Raw genomic sequence first — 17,690 nt, 5'->3', positions numbered from 1 at the left:
TTGCAGACACACTTTACTGTCTGAGCTACCAGGGAGGCCCCAAGTCTGGCCAACTCCTAGTTAATTTTCAAGTCTCAGTTTAGATGTCATTTCTCAGGGAATGTTCCCTGACCTTTGACTCCTCCTTCCTCAAACTAAGTTCCTACTATATATTCACCATACTCTGTACTTTTTTGTAGCATCATCACAATAGGAACTTAATTATTTTTGTGTTTATTTTATAAGTGTCTGTCTCCCTCACTAGACAGTAAGCTTCCTGAGTGGGCCCTTATTTGTCATGTGCCTTACCTCATTACTTACACAGTGTCCAGCACAAAGTTAAGTAGTCAGTAATTATTTGCTGAGTGTATGAATAAATGTAAGTGCTTTCATGCACAGTGCGTCCATACGCAGTGCATCCAGCACTCTGCAAGGGGCAGAAATACAAAAATGCATGAAAGAGATGTGTTTCCTACCTTTGGATAAAAAGAGGTTATTGACAGAAGTTGGATACAAATTGTAGAAAGATGTTTGTTCTTTCTTGGAGGTCTGTAAAATGGGGCTAGTTTTCTGTGTGGAAATGGCAAAGGAATCATTTTCTATTACAGCAAAATTTCTGTATAACAGTGTTTTGGAGACCTTATCACTATCCTGCTCTTGCAAGCAACATTAATTATAATAAAATATAGATATGCAAGAAACTAACTTTCTGTGAATTCTCTTCTTCCCTGTTAGCTCGTCTGTCTTCAACAAAATTCATGATTTTCCCTTTTCTTTGTTGTTTTTTAACCACAGTAATCTTCCTTTGAATTTTACCTTTAATATAACTTGCCTTAGACAAGGTGTCTGTAAAACTGAGTGGTGTTTATTTCAAAGGAGCTTATAGTTTGAGCTTCATGAAAATTGTCATATTTCAGTGGGTCTTAAGGTAATATCTTATTTCTTTAAACCTCAGTACTTACAAGAGTAAAAATATTATTTTCGAAACATGAAGACAATTCAGAAATAAATTGTGCTAGGTTTTGGTTCTGAAAACAAATTCTCTGATCCTTCATAGTACTACTATAATGGTATAGAATAAATTCAGCAGCTCAGAGTTGCTGTAGCCTTGCATGGCTTCATGAATTTACCAGTTCACTGTCCCACAAAATATTGTCAAAAAGTGCTTGCTCATATTTAGCCCAGTTTTTTATTATTAATACAAGTCTTTGGTAAATCCTAAACTTAAATTTTTAAGTAAGTCCCTATGTTACTTGAATCAGGGATAATAAAATTCGTATTGACCTAGCATACCAATAAGTGAAGGATAAAACTGAGGTACTGCTTCTTATATCTTGTTCAGTTATTAAGGTTGTTATGATTGGTAACGTGTGCCAAGAATTTTAAGCTAATTCCATGTTAATTTTTTCTCCACAATATAAACTGCAGAAGTGATTTAGAAGTTAAATAGTGTGATTGATGGTGTATATTACTGCATTTGAAATGTTATAGAAAGTTGCAATCTTAGTGATTTATATTTTAGCAGTACAAGCGTGTGCGCGCACATGATGTAAAAAGTGAAAGCACCTTTATTGTAGCAGTTAGAAATAATTTATTTGCAGAAAGGTAAACTGTGTAGTTTGGTGGTCCATTTTTGTTTCTATGTAGAATTTAGTTTTCTCATTTTAGCTACACAATTAATTGCATCTTAGATACAATGTAATATTATAATCATATTTTTCAAGGTCACGCTTATGTTTTTTGGTGTGCATAATCTTTCTTTTTAACCACTTAAAAAGTGAAATGGGTCTTCAAACTCAGTGTCACTGTACAGTTGTCTAGAATCAGGTGTTGCTATTTAAAAAAATTTTTTTTCTTTTTCATCAGCTGGCTTATGAATTATTGGGTAACAGCAGTGGAACATATTAAGTAGTAGTCATTACTGTTTACTCAGGCCAGTCCTTTGGCAATAAGTTTACCAGAAAGAGATAGATTGTATAATAATGATACTTTGATTTATTCATTTATCATATATTTGTTAAATATATATTATGTGTAAAATTGCCTTAAATCTTTGTATGACCCTGTGATGTATAGGCACTATTATCCCCAGTTTAAGAAAACTAAAGTATAGGGAGGTTAAGTAACTTTCGCAAGGTTACACAACCACTTATTGCTTGGAATTAGGATTTAAATCCATGCTGGTGAAGTTAAGACACTATATTTTTAATCATGGCAGTAAAAATGATGTTAGTTTTTGAGCACCGATGGAGGGCTCAACTTAAAGAGTTCCAGTTACAAAACGTTGTGTCTTAGATACTAAAGTCAAGGTGGCAGGCAAAAATTACTTAAAATTTACTCTAAAAGGAACATTTTGAAAGTTACCACATTGGAAACTGACATAGCATTAACAAATACATTTTTTCTCTAGCATTGGAATAGAATTACTTTTCCTTTGAGTGCTGTGTCAAGTATTTAACTTGCTATTCAGAGATCTTTCTGGAAAGGAAATATGTACATTATACTACAAGAGTCACAGTGTGGTGAGCCTCTCATTTGGGGGACAGCTGTGGCTCTCAGTCCAGTGGTGGGTAGCAGCAGATCCATGTCTTTATCACTTTCATTCAGGGGCTTATATTTGCGGAATGGAGTTAAAATCATCCAGTATTTCAATAGTTATTTTTCTTTTTGTTTTCTTCAAAAATGAAAAATGTTAAACGTGCCCGTTGAATTTGCATAGGGCAAGTGTATGTATAGTATGACACAGGTATGCTCCCCGGAGTTATGTAAAGTGGCAGCTTGACATGTATTTCTTTATTGTCTCTCTTCCCTACAAGACTGCACACCCTCAAGGGCATGGACTATATCTAGCTTTTCATTATCGCATCTCCTACCCTGCTGCTGATTTAGACTGACTATGAAGATCCCCTGGAGAAGGAAATGACAACCCACTCCAGTATTCTTGCCTGGAGAATCACATGGACAGAGGAGCCTGGTGGGCTACAGTCCACGGGGTTGCAAAGAGTCGGACACAACTGAGTGACTACACTTACTTAGGCAGAGTACTGAGCTAGGTACTAGGAAATAGAGAAAGGAATAAAACTTCTGTACAGTGTTTATAATTTAGCAGATAGTAGCGGGGTGGAAAGACCATTATATGGACATTTGGTCTTTCTGATATATTAAGTACTTGCACATGCATCAATTCATTTGATAATTTTGCATCAGAGCCAATAGGAAGGGGGAAAAAATGATAGTTTTTCTGAGTTACCTTCGGGTCCCTGGCACTGAAATACGCCTTTCTGCCTTATTCAGCCATCCTGTCTTCAGGATGAACTGGAAATCTAATGGAGTTTGGAGTTCAGGAAGGACAAAACCCTCAGGTGTTAAACTCTTGCTTCCTTCTTAGACTTCTTATGTTGCTGGAACCAAAGGCATTTGGGAATGGTAAATGAGTCATACCTAGCCTCCAGAGTGCAACTGCTCCCTATAGCAGTTCACATTGTTACAAGGCTGTCTAGTTTAATTCCATAGGATTTCAAATAATGCTGTGGCCTTTTATTCAGGAGTAGACACTTGGCAGATGACTTTATTCGTAATAAAATTGGCATTTTGACAGTACTGTCAAAACTTGAGAGGTTTCTGAGGTCCTCCCTTAATTTTGGTGTCCTTCCTTGAAAAATAAATTACAGTTTTATAAGTGAAGGTCATGGGAAGAATTGTATATACGATACAAACAGATGCCATTCTGTCTCCTTCATTTCTTCTTGTGACTAATAGCATTTTTATTTGAGATCACTTGGAGCTAAAGGTGAAGTTAAATGTCATTATCTAGATAGAATCTTGTCCTTATTCTCACTTACTGTTAAACAAATGAGTCAGAGTCCATTTATTAGGTTGGTGCAAAAGTAATTGCAGTTTCAGTCCGTGAATTTTAAATCATAACTTGGCTAAAATACATCTTTATTAATCAAAATAGGAACCATTACAATCAACACATTTTTGCCAATGAGAAAGAAGTTTGTTTATTCCTGTAGTGTAAAAATCCATGCTGGGGGATTCAACAAACTCTTGGAAAGCATTTTCTGCATCCTTTTGGTTATGGAAGCATTTTGCCTGCAAAAAGTTGGTGAGATGCTTGAAGAAGTGGTAGTTGGTTGACGAGAGGTCAGGTGAACCTGGCGAATGAGGTAAGGCCCAATTCATTCAACTTTTGAAGTGTTGTGCAACGTGTGGTCAGATGTTGTCCTGGATAAGAATTAGGCCGTGTAGACCAGTGCTGCCTGCAAGCATTGCAGTTTTCAGTGCATCTCATCAATTTGCTGAGCATACCTACCAGATGTAGTGGTTTCACTGGGATTCAGAATGTTGTAGTAGATCAGACACTACCAAACAGTAACCAGGACTTTGGTGCAAGTTTGGTTTTGGGATGTATTTTGGAGATTCTTCTCAGTCCAGCACTGAACTTGCATCACCACCAGTTGTCATATAAAATCCACTTTTCATCTCACATAACAATCCAATCGAGAAATAGTTTGTTGTTGTTGTGTAGAATAAGAGAATATACTTCAAAGCAATGGGTTTTTTTTGGTTTGCAGTCAGCTCACGAGGCACCCACTTAACTAGCTTTTTCACCTCCCAGTTTGCTTCGAATACCAAGTGATTGTAGAATGGTTGAGATGTTGAGTTCTTCAGCAACTTCTCCTGTAGTTGTAAGAGAATCAGCTTCAATGATTGCTCTCGGTTGTTGTCAACTTCTGACGGCTGGCCACTGTGCTCCTCATCTTCAAGGCTCTTACCTCCTTTGGGGAACTTCTTGAACCACCACTGCACTGTGTGCTTGTTAGCAGTTCCTGGGCCAAATGCGTTGTTGATGGTGTGAGTTGTCAGCGCTGCGTTATGACCCTTTTTGAACTCAGATGAGAAAATTGCCCGAATTTGCGTTTTGTCTAACATCATTTCCATAGTCCAAAATAAATATAAAATAAACAGCAAGTAGTAAATGATTAGCAAAAAAACATAAAGTGAGAAATGCACTTTAAAATAATGTATAACATAACCACATTTATTAAGAATATATTCCAATATCAAACAGCAAATTTCAACAGTGCAAAACTGCAATTACATTTGTACCAACCTAATATCTGGGGCTAATAATTTTATCAACATTTAAGCACCTTGTGGCAGTCTTGTGGTGCAAAGAAATTTGATAAAGAAAATACACATTGCATACTGTAGCGAACCTTAGGCAATAAGGAGTTATTAAGGAAAATGTAAGACTATAAGTGATACAGAGCAGGTAAGCCTGAGCCGTGTGTTATGTGTGTGTGTTAGTTGCTCAGTCGTGTGTGATTCTTTGGGACTTAGCCCTCCAGGCTCCTCTGTCCATGGAATTCTCCAGGCAAGAATACTGGAGTGGGTAGCCGTTCCCTTCTCCAGGGTGTCTTCCCAACCCAGGGACAGAACCCAGGACTACCACATTGCAGACAGATGCTTTACCATCTGAACCACGAGGGAGCCCACCAGAGCTTAAGTTGAATTTCTAAGGGGTTTTAAAGGAAGGCTTTAGAGTTGTATTAGAGAAATTGAAACTCACAAATACTAATGCAAAAGAATATAGAGATGTATCTTAAACACTAAGGCAATTAGGCGTTTAATTCATGAACCACTAGATTAAGAACTTCGTGGGCAAAAGATGAACACATTCAAAGGAACAAATTTGCTTCCTACCCTTCAACAAATGTTTTCATTTAAATTTTGTTCAGACCAGAATTGAACAAAACTTTAGGCATTCGAATAGGGGGAGAAAATAGAATATTGTCACTGCCAAAGAGATGTGTCTTTTCCCCTGAACTTGTGCAGAAATATCTTAGAAGCTCAAATAGCAGTTGCTATTTTTGTTGTTCCCCTTTCCCATCAGAGGTAACAAGCCTTTTGATTCTATTCTCTTTTGGTTTTCCTGTATAGATTATCCCCTCTTACAGATTTTTTTGGGAAGTTCTTTGACCACATCTTGATATCACTCTTCTACCAAGCCTGCTTCTGGGCCACAACTTTCTTTATTAAATTGATCTACATACATTAAGAGAATAAAAATTTTAACACAGACTTAGCAAATAATTTTAAAATGCATTTGATGATCACATTTTTTAAGAATTCCTAAACTGTAATTTGCTTTGGATGACACCTGTAACTTTTTGGGTGGCCCAGGTAATTTATATATGCCTTCATTTTGGCAAGTGGGGAAAGAAAGGTTTTAAAAGGCTATTGTAAGTGTCCTTTTTGACATTGTGATAATCAGTATTAGCCCATCCTTGTGTGTACTGTGCAGGGGCAGGACTAGGGTGAGGCAAGCAAAGAGTTTAGTATACAAAATTTTAAGAGGCACTCACTCTGTGTCCTACAAGTAAGAGCTTAATTTTGTGCTCTAGCCATCTGGTTTGCCTCACACTCATTCCAGTCCTGATGCTGTGTCAGATTCATAGAATCTTGGATGAAATATCAGTAACTAATAATATGAATGTTCATTGTATGTCAGATACTGCAATAAGTACATGCATTTTGTACTTATTGCAGTATCTGACATACCTCAGTGTGAATGTGATGTGAATACCTCAGCCAGTATTGCCAGTAAATTTCTCATTGAGTTTAAAAAGAGATTAAATGGTATCACCCATTCAGACTTAAACCTGTTTTAAATCTGAGCACTTACCTACTACTCTGCTATCCATACATATGTAGATTGTTAGTTACTTGTCCATTTATGATTTCTGTATTTAGACACTGCTGCTGCTAAGTCGCTTCAGTTGTGTCCGACCCTGTGCGACCCCATAGATGGCAGCCCACCAGGCTCCCCCGTCTCTGGGATTCTCCAGGCAAGAACACCAGAGTGGGTTGCCATTTCTCTCTCCAGTGCATGAAAAGTGAAAAGTGAAAGTGAAGTCGCTCAGTCGTGTCCGACTCTTAGTGACCCCAGGGACTGCAGCCCACCAGGCTCCTCCATCCATGGGATTTTCCAGGCAAGAGTACTGGAGTGGAGTGCCATTGCCTTCTCCGATTTAGACACTACTCCCCCCAAATATTCTTACACTGACATGATGCAATTAACTTTTACAGTACCTGAGTCAGAGGTCTTGGTATTAAAAAATGGAAGATCCACAGACTTGTGCTGCTGTATACCCTAAGGCGACCTTGAATCAGAGCCACGTTCCCATTGGTGTTAGTCTCTAAACATTCTGCCTGGAGTCTGGGGGTCTTGGCTCTCAGCTGAGTGATCCCTGGAGGACACAGAGAGCAGGGCAGGTGATCCTAGAAGTAGATCACTTTGGCAGACAGAAGATGTGGCAGGTATGTCCCACACAATGGGTTATAGTAGCTCTATAGAATATATACTTACAATATGTCACTGTTCAGTTTATTAATGTGAATTTCTGGGGACTTTTATTTCTAAATTGTGAGATTTGGAGATTGGACTTGAAAGTATAGAGGAATATGTGCTAATGGCTGTTTTTGCTTTAAAATTTTATAGTCTTAATGTTTAGGTTTCTTAAATGCATGAGTATGTGACAACAATACAGATAAATTTACTGGTGAGAGATTGAGATCTGAAACTATCTGAATTATGGAAAAAAATCTGGGTCTGGATAATTTTTGCCAGCGCTTACCTTTACATTTGGACCACTTACTTTTGTTCATAATGCTTGTGTAGTGATTGTGCCTAGAGCAGTGGTTCTCAAATTGTGGAGAGAGAAGGCTCCTGTGAGAGAAAGGGCTGGTAAACTGTAGTTATTACCCAGTACATTTATTGGATAAATGAACAGTTTATTGAATCCAAGCAAGTCTGGTTCTAGAGTCACTGTGCTTGTTACTCACCACTCTAATGACAGTGCTAATAATGTTAATTAAGTACAGTAGCCCCCTCACAACTTCCCCCTGCTATGTCTATAGGTTCCAAGACTCCTAGTGGATGTTGGAAACCTCAGATAGTACCAAGCTCTCCATATACTATTATTTTTTTTCCTATACATCCATATCTATGATAGTTTAATTTATAAATAGCAAGAGATTGGCAGCCATAATAAAATAGAGCAATTATAATAATTCAGTGTAATAAAGTTATGCAATTATGGTCTCAAAATATCTTAGTGTACTGTACTTACCTTCCTGTGATGATACTATGTGATAAAATGTCTGAGTGATAAGACTAAGCGAGGTGAATGACATGGGCATTGTGATTTAGTGTTAGGATACTATTGACCTTCTTTTGTTTTCTTACTGTTGACCTGATGATACATCTGAAGGAGGATCATCAAGCCATGATGATGTGAGTAGTGGCATGTTAGGAGCAGATGATATCTATGATTAGGGGGTCTCAGACTGGAGGGCGTGAGATTACATTATGCTGCTCAGAATGGCAAACAGTTAAAAATTTATGAATTGTTTATTTCTGAAATGTTCCATTTATTATTTTGGACCTTTGTCGACCTTAGGTGAAACTGGTTAAAGTAAGGGGTAAACCACTGTGTAATTCAAACAGCCCTATTCCTATTCACCTTTAGGTGAAGTGTTAAGCCTTTCTTAGAACCTTACAAAGTCGCCTCAGTCGTGTCTGACTCTTAGCGATCCCATGGACTGTAGCCTGTCAGGCTCCTCTGTCATGGGATTCTCCAGGCAAGAGTACTAGAGTAGGTTGCCATTTCTTCCTCTAGAGAATCTTCCTGACCCAGGGATCGAACCCACGAGTCCTGTGTAGCAGGTAGATTCTTTACCAAATTCATTTTGGTCTAAGTAGGATCTCTTGCGTGCCCTTTTCCTCTGCCTGCCTTTTTCCTAGCATCTTCCTCTAAACTTTTGTCTCTTGTTCGGAAGTGGCTACAACATTTTGACCTGAGAAGGTCCTGAAAGGTAGGTCGTGATATCAAATGCTCACCTTTCCAACTATGTGACTTGGCCAGACTGATCTATTCCTACCTTTAAAAAAATTCAGTTTCTGGGTATGATTTGTGATGCTGGGTGCTTGAGAGAAAGCAAAGTGGTGTTAGTTATTTGAAACCCTGAGTCAATCATTCAAGAAGATCTCCTTTATCAGAATTTGTAAATATTTTCTATGATCTCATGAGTTTTTTTTTTTTTTTTTTTTTAATTTCCCATGAGATTCCTTTGGAACCCTTAGTAGACACCAGGAGTAAAGTTTTACTGTCCTTGAATTTTAAAGTTCCATGGCCTTTTTTAAAATGATACAGTTTTTACCTCCTTTGTACTTTCTGATGAGGAAACAAGGCCAGTGATTAAGTGAAACTTCTGTCAAGTCAGGAGGACCAAAAACCCTTGTCTCAGGTGCTGAGTTAAACTTAATTTTACCTGTGTCTTGGAGACTGTCCTTAGCAGTTTTTTTTTTTTTTTCCTTTCTTCTGACTCTAGCCATTGTTCTTTCCATACCAGTGATATCCAACCTGTCCTGTTCACGAGAATCATCTGGGCTGGCTGCTCAGAATACAGCTTCCTTAACCCTTTCTTGGCGATCACGAGTAACCTTGAGAACTTGTGTTTTTAATAAGCCCTGGAGTGATTGTGATGGCTTAGGTTGTCCAGCATTTGGAAACTGCAGCGCTCTTCACTCTTTCTCATAAAGTTTTGCTTTCTCCTGAAAGCTGGGTAACTTTTTGGGTCTTGCTTATGTGTAAAGCAAGGTTAACCAATGTTGGAATGCTTCCCCTTTGAGAATTTTGTGAACTATTAAATTATACACCAGTTGTATCCTTAATAAAATTAAGACATTAGAATTAATAATCTCTGTTTTAGTTTCCTTTGTTTTCCTTTGGCTTTCTGTAAATTTCTTTTGGAATTCTGATTTTATTTGCAGTGGTCTGATGCTTATATTCTCAGTTTACTACAGTAGGAAGAGCTTGGGATAGCCAAAAGAGATAAAAACTGGTAAACGTAACTGGGTCCAGACTTCGTTAATAGAATTATTTAGATTTCTGTGTTTGTTTTTGTTTTGCTAGGCTTAGTATTTGAAAAGTGTTAGCAAGACTGATTCAACTTATAAATTGCCCATCTCTTGTCTGATTAATTTATGCATTCAGCAAACGTTTATTAAGGTCTGCTGTGTACCTGCTAATGCTGACTGGTAATGTCACTATTGGGAAAAAGAAATACACTTATAAATTATAACATGAACTCGTGGATTCTATTTACTGCTGGAATTAATAAACTTCTTTTAGCTAAATATTATGGACAGTTTGGAGAGCCAACGAAAATAAATAAAACTTTCCTCCTTTAGGGAGGGAAGGGAAAGGAATTATAAGAATTTGGGATCATGTAAGGGGGCTAGTATTAGATTTGACTATAGAGAAAAGCAAGACAACCTGCTTACAAATATTTTTCAAGTCTAGAATTTCCTTTACTTAGGAAGCTTCTATTTTTCCCAAGAACTGTATGCATCAATTCCAAGAACTTCCATTTGTTCACACATTTATTTGAGAGTAAATAACCTTGGCCCTGCCCCAAAGGGAGAAAGGGAAGCTGTTTCAGGAAATGCTAATTCTGAGCCTTGTGATATACCCAGGTGTGGTTCTTTAAATGAACAGACTCCTTTGCTTGGTTGCATAGTGTGTGGCAGAAACTCTTAAGACTAAATTTGGCATTAAAGTGGCATAGAGTTGCACATTGTTTATTGAACTGTTTCAAATGAAGAAGCATGTAGAAGGATTGACAACAAAATTTTAACTTGAAGTTAAAATTGGCAGAACAGTTTAATATTTAAAAAGCCTTATTGGAATTGTTGATTTTTATTCACATATAAACACTAATGAAACTGTTTGGCCCAGCTTGTGATTGTCTGTTCTGAAAAGTTCAGCTATAAATTGGTTCTTTGGAACAGTTTTCCCATGGGAACAATGTTTTAAAAGCGCGGTTAACTGTGGAGTAACCAGCCACCTGTGTAGCCCATAATGTTGCTATAATACTGTCTTTTTGATGACAAATAGTAGCTGATAGTAAAGTTAGTTTTGGAGGCAAGAAAAACTATGTATATATTTATATATGTATAAGTAAATTAGAGAAAGAGACAGTTATAGAGAGAGAGAGTTAATTTAAATAATATCTTAAGAGAAAATTTCCAACATGGTACAGTACCACTTATTAGACAAAACGTTTTTTTAAAAAAATCAATGCCAGTATTTGAAAAGGTAAAATTAAGTGTTCGAGTGAGTTTAGTGGGGTAGATAGGTAGGTATCAGCAGGAATTCAGAAAGTGACTCTAGCCACCTTACTAATCCATTCAGCTGTGTCTGCCTTTGTATATGCAGGTATAGGCATGTGTTCAAAAGAGTGAAAGACAAAAATGATCCCATTGAGCATACTTCAGTGTCTTACCTCCTTTAATTTCTTCCTCCTTTTGACTGAGATCCTTTAAAACTTAAAGTCCTCTCTTGCCAGCTCACCAGTTCAGCCTCTGCTGGTAGTGCGCTCTGTGTACAAGTGACACTGCTCTTTGTGTGTTATACTTGATCTCATCAAGAAATAAAATAAAAAAATTTTTAGGTTATTGTCCATATTCAGAAGCATCTAAAACTTTTGACGTCCTTCTCTTGGAAACACCTGATGCTGGTCCTCTTACCTAGTTCTCCCATAAAAGCATAGCATCCTGTGTGGTTTTCACAATTGTTCATTTTGTCTTTCCTTCCATAGTACAAGGTCTCTGAGGTCTTGTCTTGTTCACTGTTCTGTATTAGTACTAGACCCAATATTGTATGGATAGTCAAATTTTTTTTTTAAAGAAATATTTATTAAATAAATGAAAGATTTTTTTTCCTGTCATTCTGTAAAATAGTTCCTCAAGTTCTGTTGTTGACCCTGTACTGTCTTCACTTTCTTTTTTCATAGATAGCTATGCCTTTCATTTACTCTCAATACTGTACATCCGGTATCCATCATTTTCACTTTGATTAGTATCACAGCATTTCAGCCCTTCTTTTTTGTTCCAAGTTTATTATGAAAAGGTATTCACAGTTAAATATAAGTGGAAAGGCAGATTATCAAATGGTTTATTAAGTAGTCAGATAGTAACAGCAGATATTTACTTGCTCTTGTTTATTACTCAGGTTCTATTGATCTGGATGCATTAGGTTTCTTAAGTTTTTTCCTGCCTTCAGCTTCATTCCTCCTTCTTGTCCTTAATGCTATGACCAAAGAAGTCTATTTAAGTGCCAGTTGACTAATCAAATAATGGTTTTGTCTTGTCTTATAGAGTAAAATTTAGGAATTGGCCTTTTCTTCCTTTTATTTATTATTTATTTCATTATTTGATTCTGTGAATTCAGGAAGCAGATGTAAGCTCAGAAAGAGGAAAAAATTTCCATGTTTAGAACTACCATAAATAAGACTAAACTTTCAGTTGATGTCAGTTGGTGTTGAGTTCCCCTTCACTGGTAGGAATATGGAGGAATAGTAAGCAGTTCTCAGATGGGACAGTTCATTGGAGTGTGTTTGAAGCTATGAGCAGTAGCCTTTGTAGCTTTCAAACTGCTTAGGTCTTCCACATTCTGCATCAGGTAATTTTTTAACAATTAGAACCACATCTTTTTCATCCCCCACTGCACATGCATGTAGTAGGTGGTTAACATATATTTATAAAGTAAATGAATAACATCTGGGTACTTTCTTGGGTAGATGAGGTTCTTGGTTTTCACTTGATACTCTGTTTCTTGATTTGGGAGTGTCAGATCTGAATTCATAGACCTCTGCATGTGTGATCTTAGGCAAGTTATTTACCATCTGAGTCTGCTTTTTCATCTGTAAAATTACAATGACAGTTACTATAAGGTAAGTTATTGGGAGGACGAAATGCATGTGAAAATATTTTATAATCTGAAAATGCTTTATAAAAGGTACAAATTATTCAAAATTGATAGCTTCTTTTGTTGAACTTACATATTATGTATCATTTAATATATAAATATGTTAACTACTATTACTCTTTCACTTTATAATTAGGCTCAGTTTTCACCCTAGCAAAGGAATTAAATACAGTTGCTTTCTTTTCAAAAGCAACACTTTTCCTCAACTCCTCAAGGCAAAATTTCTCTCTTATATTGTTGAATTCTCAATATTTTATTTCCAAACTTTCAGTACCCATGGATTTTTCTTCCTAGTTTCTGTGTTAACTTTGAACAAAGATTCAAAAAAATGCCACTGGCAAAATTAAATAATATTAAATAAATTATTTAATTAAGAAATTAGATCAATTTTTCCCCCCAAATAGATCACATTTGGTGGAATTTTCCCAATTTAAAAATTTGCTTTAAATCTTTGATGGTTGCCATGTTTTTGTTATTTTTTAGGTGACAAAATCAGTGAAGGATTAGCAAAAAATTGTAATGAAAATGTTAAACACTTGAAGTTTTTATTCTTAATTCTAATATAGTAAATATCTGTTCTTTCTTGCCCTTTAACCAGGTCAGTATATGTTTTGTGCTTTATTCTTTTATCACAAAGAAGAGAAGAAAGACTGCAGTGAATGAAGATTCCTCTGCATTTTAGCACTGCTTTTTCTACTGTAGTTGGCTTTTGAATGAGGATGACAATGGAAGAGATGAAGAATGAAGCTGAGACCACTTCTATGGTTTCTATGCCCCTCTATGCAGTCATGTATCCTGTGTTTAATGAGGTAAGTGGATAAACATTTCTTCATATGACCTGTGGAATTTCTTTATGTCTGCTTCATGTATTCATTTGTTTGTTTGTTTCCTCATATAACAAGTACTTATATAAATGGACTCCATCTATGTATTAAGCATTGTTCCAGGGCTCGACATAAAACAGTGAGGGAAAAGCCCTGAGCTTTTGCTCTTCCTCTGGAGGTTTCGCTATAGTAGAAGAGAGAGACATTGGACAAAAGAATACAAGTAATTTTATAAATGAAGAATTGTGATGAGTGCTATGAAGTGTAAAAACAAAATGTGTTAAGTAAAGTAGCAGGTGAGACCTATTTTAGGGGCCAGGACAGGCCTCACTGGAATAAGAGACATATGCTAACATCTGAAAGTGGTAAATAAGGCTTAGTGTGTTGAAGAGTTGGGGATTAGCACCTTTTAGGTAGCCAGAAGAGCAAGCCCGAAAATATCCTAATGAGTTACAGTGAAAGTGAAAAGGTGAAAGTGAAAGTCGCTCAGTCGTGTCCGACTCTTTGCGACCCCGTGAACTGCATATGCACAGTCTGTGGAATTCTCCAGACCCCATGAACTGCATATGCACAGTCCGTGGAATTCTCCAGGCCAGAATACCGGAGGGGTAGCCTTTCCCTTCTCCAGGGGATCTTCCCAAACCAGGGATTGAACCCAGGTCTCCAGTATTGCAAACAGATTCTTTACCAGCTGAGCCACAGGGAAGCCCAAGAATACTGGAGTGGGTAGCCTATCCCTTCTCCAGCGGATCTTCCCGACCCAGGAATGGAACCAGGATCTCCTGCATCACAGACGGATTCTTTACCAACTGAGCTATGAGGGAAGCCCCGAGTTAAAGTTAGAGTGAGTAGTGACAAAGCATAATTTTACTGATAAATGGAAGATACCATTGCTTTGTATCTAGAGAAGATATAATTGCTTTTTTATTTGAGGAATTTTCTAGGACTTAATAATACTGATACATTTTAGGTTTTTTTTTTTTTTTAAGTTGATATTTAATAGGCTAAGCTATGTAGAGTTTTTAGAACTGGAAGATCTGTAAGAGATAATTTCTCCCCTCCTTTTAATGCTGAACTGAGGTCCTGATTTTTGAGATTATTGTGCTTTAAAGTTTCTTTCTTTACATAAAAAATTCTGGAGGTAAGTGCTCCAGGACTAATAGTATTATGAGTCAGTATCATCAAAAACTGAGGTTCCTGTCTTCTGTTTCATCATCCTAGTGCTTGCCTTCCCTTGTCAAGGCCACTTCAGCATGTAGGATGGCTGCTGCTGTTTTGTCCTAAGTTGTCTGAAAGGGGTAAAAAAAACGAAGCAGGGAGTGGGGATTTATTTCCAGCTGATACAGCTTCCTTAAAGTAACCTTTCTGAAAGTCGTACTTGAGACTTCCATTTATATCTCATTGGCAAGAATATAGACTTATGACCACACCTAGCTGGGCAGTTAGGAAATTTAGAAGTTTACTGGAGAGGAAACAAAGAGGAGGCATCTTTTGGAAAACCTGTCCCGATTATCCTGCTACCATGATAGCATTGGAGGCACTCTTCTAGGACTGGCTATACCCATCTCTGGCAGCTGTAGCCAACACTACAGTCATTAATTTTGCCATTTTGTTCTAACACTTTAGCCAGGCATTGCAAGACTATAGGTATTGTTGGAAGCAGTGCTTCAGTGCTGTTCAGTAAATATTTACTAAATACCAGTCATTTGTTTGTCGAGTCCGCTGCAAGGGTCTGTAGATATGGGGAAGAAAAAGTCAGCATGCTTCTCAAGAGTTTCAGGGAATACAGATGTTTAAGCAAATCAATTATTAACTGTTCAGTTATCCTTGTACCAGGTATGAGGTAAAGAGAGTCACTGAAGATGATGATTAACCTGTCTTGACATTTAGTATTTAAACTTCTCAGGTTCTTCAAGAGCCATCATGACAGTTCCATCCAGAGATGGTCCCTCTTTTCATGTTTATGTAGCTAACTCTGTAGGCTATTGGATCAAGTTGTCTGGGGGCATTTTCTATATTTATCTGGTATTTTGAGTGTTTATGGAAGGTCAATTTGCATTGCTGAACTTCAGTTTAACTCTTTAGTTAATGAAAGAGGAATGAGGAAAGCTTTTTTTCTAAGAGTTTGAGTGACCTTTTCCTCCATATGGTGAAATCATTTTATGTGATGCTTGACTTTGGAAAACAGTTGTGTAGCGTGTAGGATTTAGGTGAAGTCTTAGGATTAATACTGGTATACCTTTTCTACTTTATTCATGTGTAAGAAGAATTAACTTGAAAGGAAAAGAATTGGCTATGAATGGACCAGTAAATCTCTTCAGAAATCTGAAACTTGAACAACATGTGGGATATAATGGGCCCAAGATTAGAACACGTTGCCAGATGATTCATAGTTGTTGTTAGAAGTTTTGTTAGAAATTTGAAAACGAAGTGGCTGGTTGTGTCAGACTGAGAGATACTACATCAACTTCAGTTCAGTTCAGTTCAGTCGCTCAGTCGTGTCTACTCTTTGCAAACCCATGATTTGCAGCACACCAGGCCTCCCTGTCCATCACCAACTCTCAGAGTTCACTCAGACTCACATCCATCAAGTCAGTGATGCCATCCAGCCATCTCATCCTTTGTCGTCCCCTTCTCCTCCTGCACCCAATCCCTCCCAGCATCAGAGTCTTTTCCAATGAGTCAACTCTTCGCATGAGGTGGCCAAAATACTGGAGCTTCAGCTTTAGCATCATTCCTTCCAAAGAAATCCCAGGGCTGATCTCCTTCAGAATGGACTGGTTGGATCTCCTTGCAGTCCGAGGGACTCTCAAGAGTCTTCTCCAATACCACAGTTCAGAAGCATCAATTCTTTGGCACTCAGCCTTCTTCATAGTCCAACTCTCACATCCATACATGACCACAGGAAAAACCATAGCCTTAACTAGACAGACCTTTGTTGGCAAAGTAATGTCACTGATTTTGAATAGGCTATCTAGTTTGGTCGTAACTTTCCTTCTAAGGAGTAAGCGTCTTTTAATTTCATGGCTGCAGTCATCATCTGCAGTGATTTTGGAGCCCCAAAAAAGAAAGTCTGACCCTGTTTCCACTGTTTCCCCATCTATTTCCCATGAAGTGATGGGACTGGATGCCATGATCTTCATTTTCTGAATGTTGAGCTTTAAGCCACCTTCTTCACTGTCCACTTTTACTTTCATCAAGAGGCTTTTTATTTCCTCTTCACTTTCTGCCATAAGGGTGGTATCATCTGCATATCTGAGGTTATTGATATTTCTCCCAGCAATCTTGATTCCAGCTTGTGTTTCTTCCAGTCCAGCGTTTCTCATGATGTACTCTGCATAGAAGTTAAATAAGCAGGGTGACAATACAGCCTTGACGTACTCCTTTTCCTATTTGGAACCAGTCTATTGTTCCATGTCCAGTTTTAACTGTTGCTTCCTGACCTGCATACAGATTTCTCAAGAGGCAGGTCAGGTGGTCTTGTATTCCCATCTCTTTCAGAATTTTCCACAGTATATTGTGATCCATACAGTCAAAGGCTTTGGCATAGTCAATAAAGCAGAAAGAGATGTTTTTCTGGAACTCTTGCTTTTTCCATGACCCAGCGGATATTGGCAATATGATCTCTGGTTCCTCTGCCTTTTCTAAAACCAGCTTGAACATCAGGAAGTTCACGGTTCACGTATTGCTTAAGCCTGGCTTGGAGAATTTTAAGCATTACTTTACTAGCATGTGAGATGAGTGCAATTGTGTGGTAGTTTGAGCGTTCTTTGGCATTGCCTTTCTTTGGGATTGGAATGAAAACTGACCTTTTCCAGTCCTGTGGCCACTGCTGAATTTTCCAAATTTGCTGGCATATTGAATCCAGCACTTTCACAGTGTCATCTTTCAGGATTTGAAATAGCTCAACTGGAATTCCATCACCTCCACTAGCTTTGTTCGTAGTGATGCTTTCTAAGGCCCACTTGACTTCACGTTCCAGGATGTCTGGCTCTAGGTGAGTGATCACACCATCGTGATTATCTGGGTTGTGAAGATCTTTTTTGTA

At 37.6% G+C, this 17,690-nt stretch overlaps 1 protein-coding gene across 1 annotated transcript in view; it reads left to right on the top strand.

The window, feature by feature from the left end:
- Nucleotides 1-17,690, top strand: part of PDCD10 (programmed cell death 10) — a 48,353-nt gene that overhangs the window by 3,351 nt on the left and 27,312 nt on the right. Inside the window, exon 2 of the mRNA XM_010835195.1 lies at nucleotides 13,417-13,627. Coding sequence (XP_010833497.1) covers nucleotides 13,532-13,627 — 96 coding nt within the window. The 5' untranslated portion in view covers nucleotides 13,417-13,531. The remainder of the gene's footprint in view (nucleotides 1-13,416; nucleotides 13,628-17,690) is intronic.

Source organism: Bison bison, unplaced genomic scaffold (assembly GCF_000754665.1).
Source record: "Bison bison bison isolate TAMUID 2011002044 unplaced genomic scaffold, Bison_UMD1.0 scf7180017864040, whole genome shotgun sequence".
NCBI classification, from domain to species: domain Eukaryota; kingdom Metazoa; phylum Chordata; class Mammalia; order Artiodactyla; family Bovidae; genus Bison; species Bison bison.
This window is presented reverse-complemented; position numbering and strand designations above follow the sequence as displayed.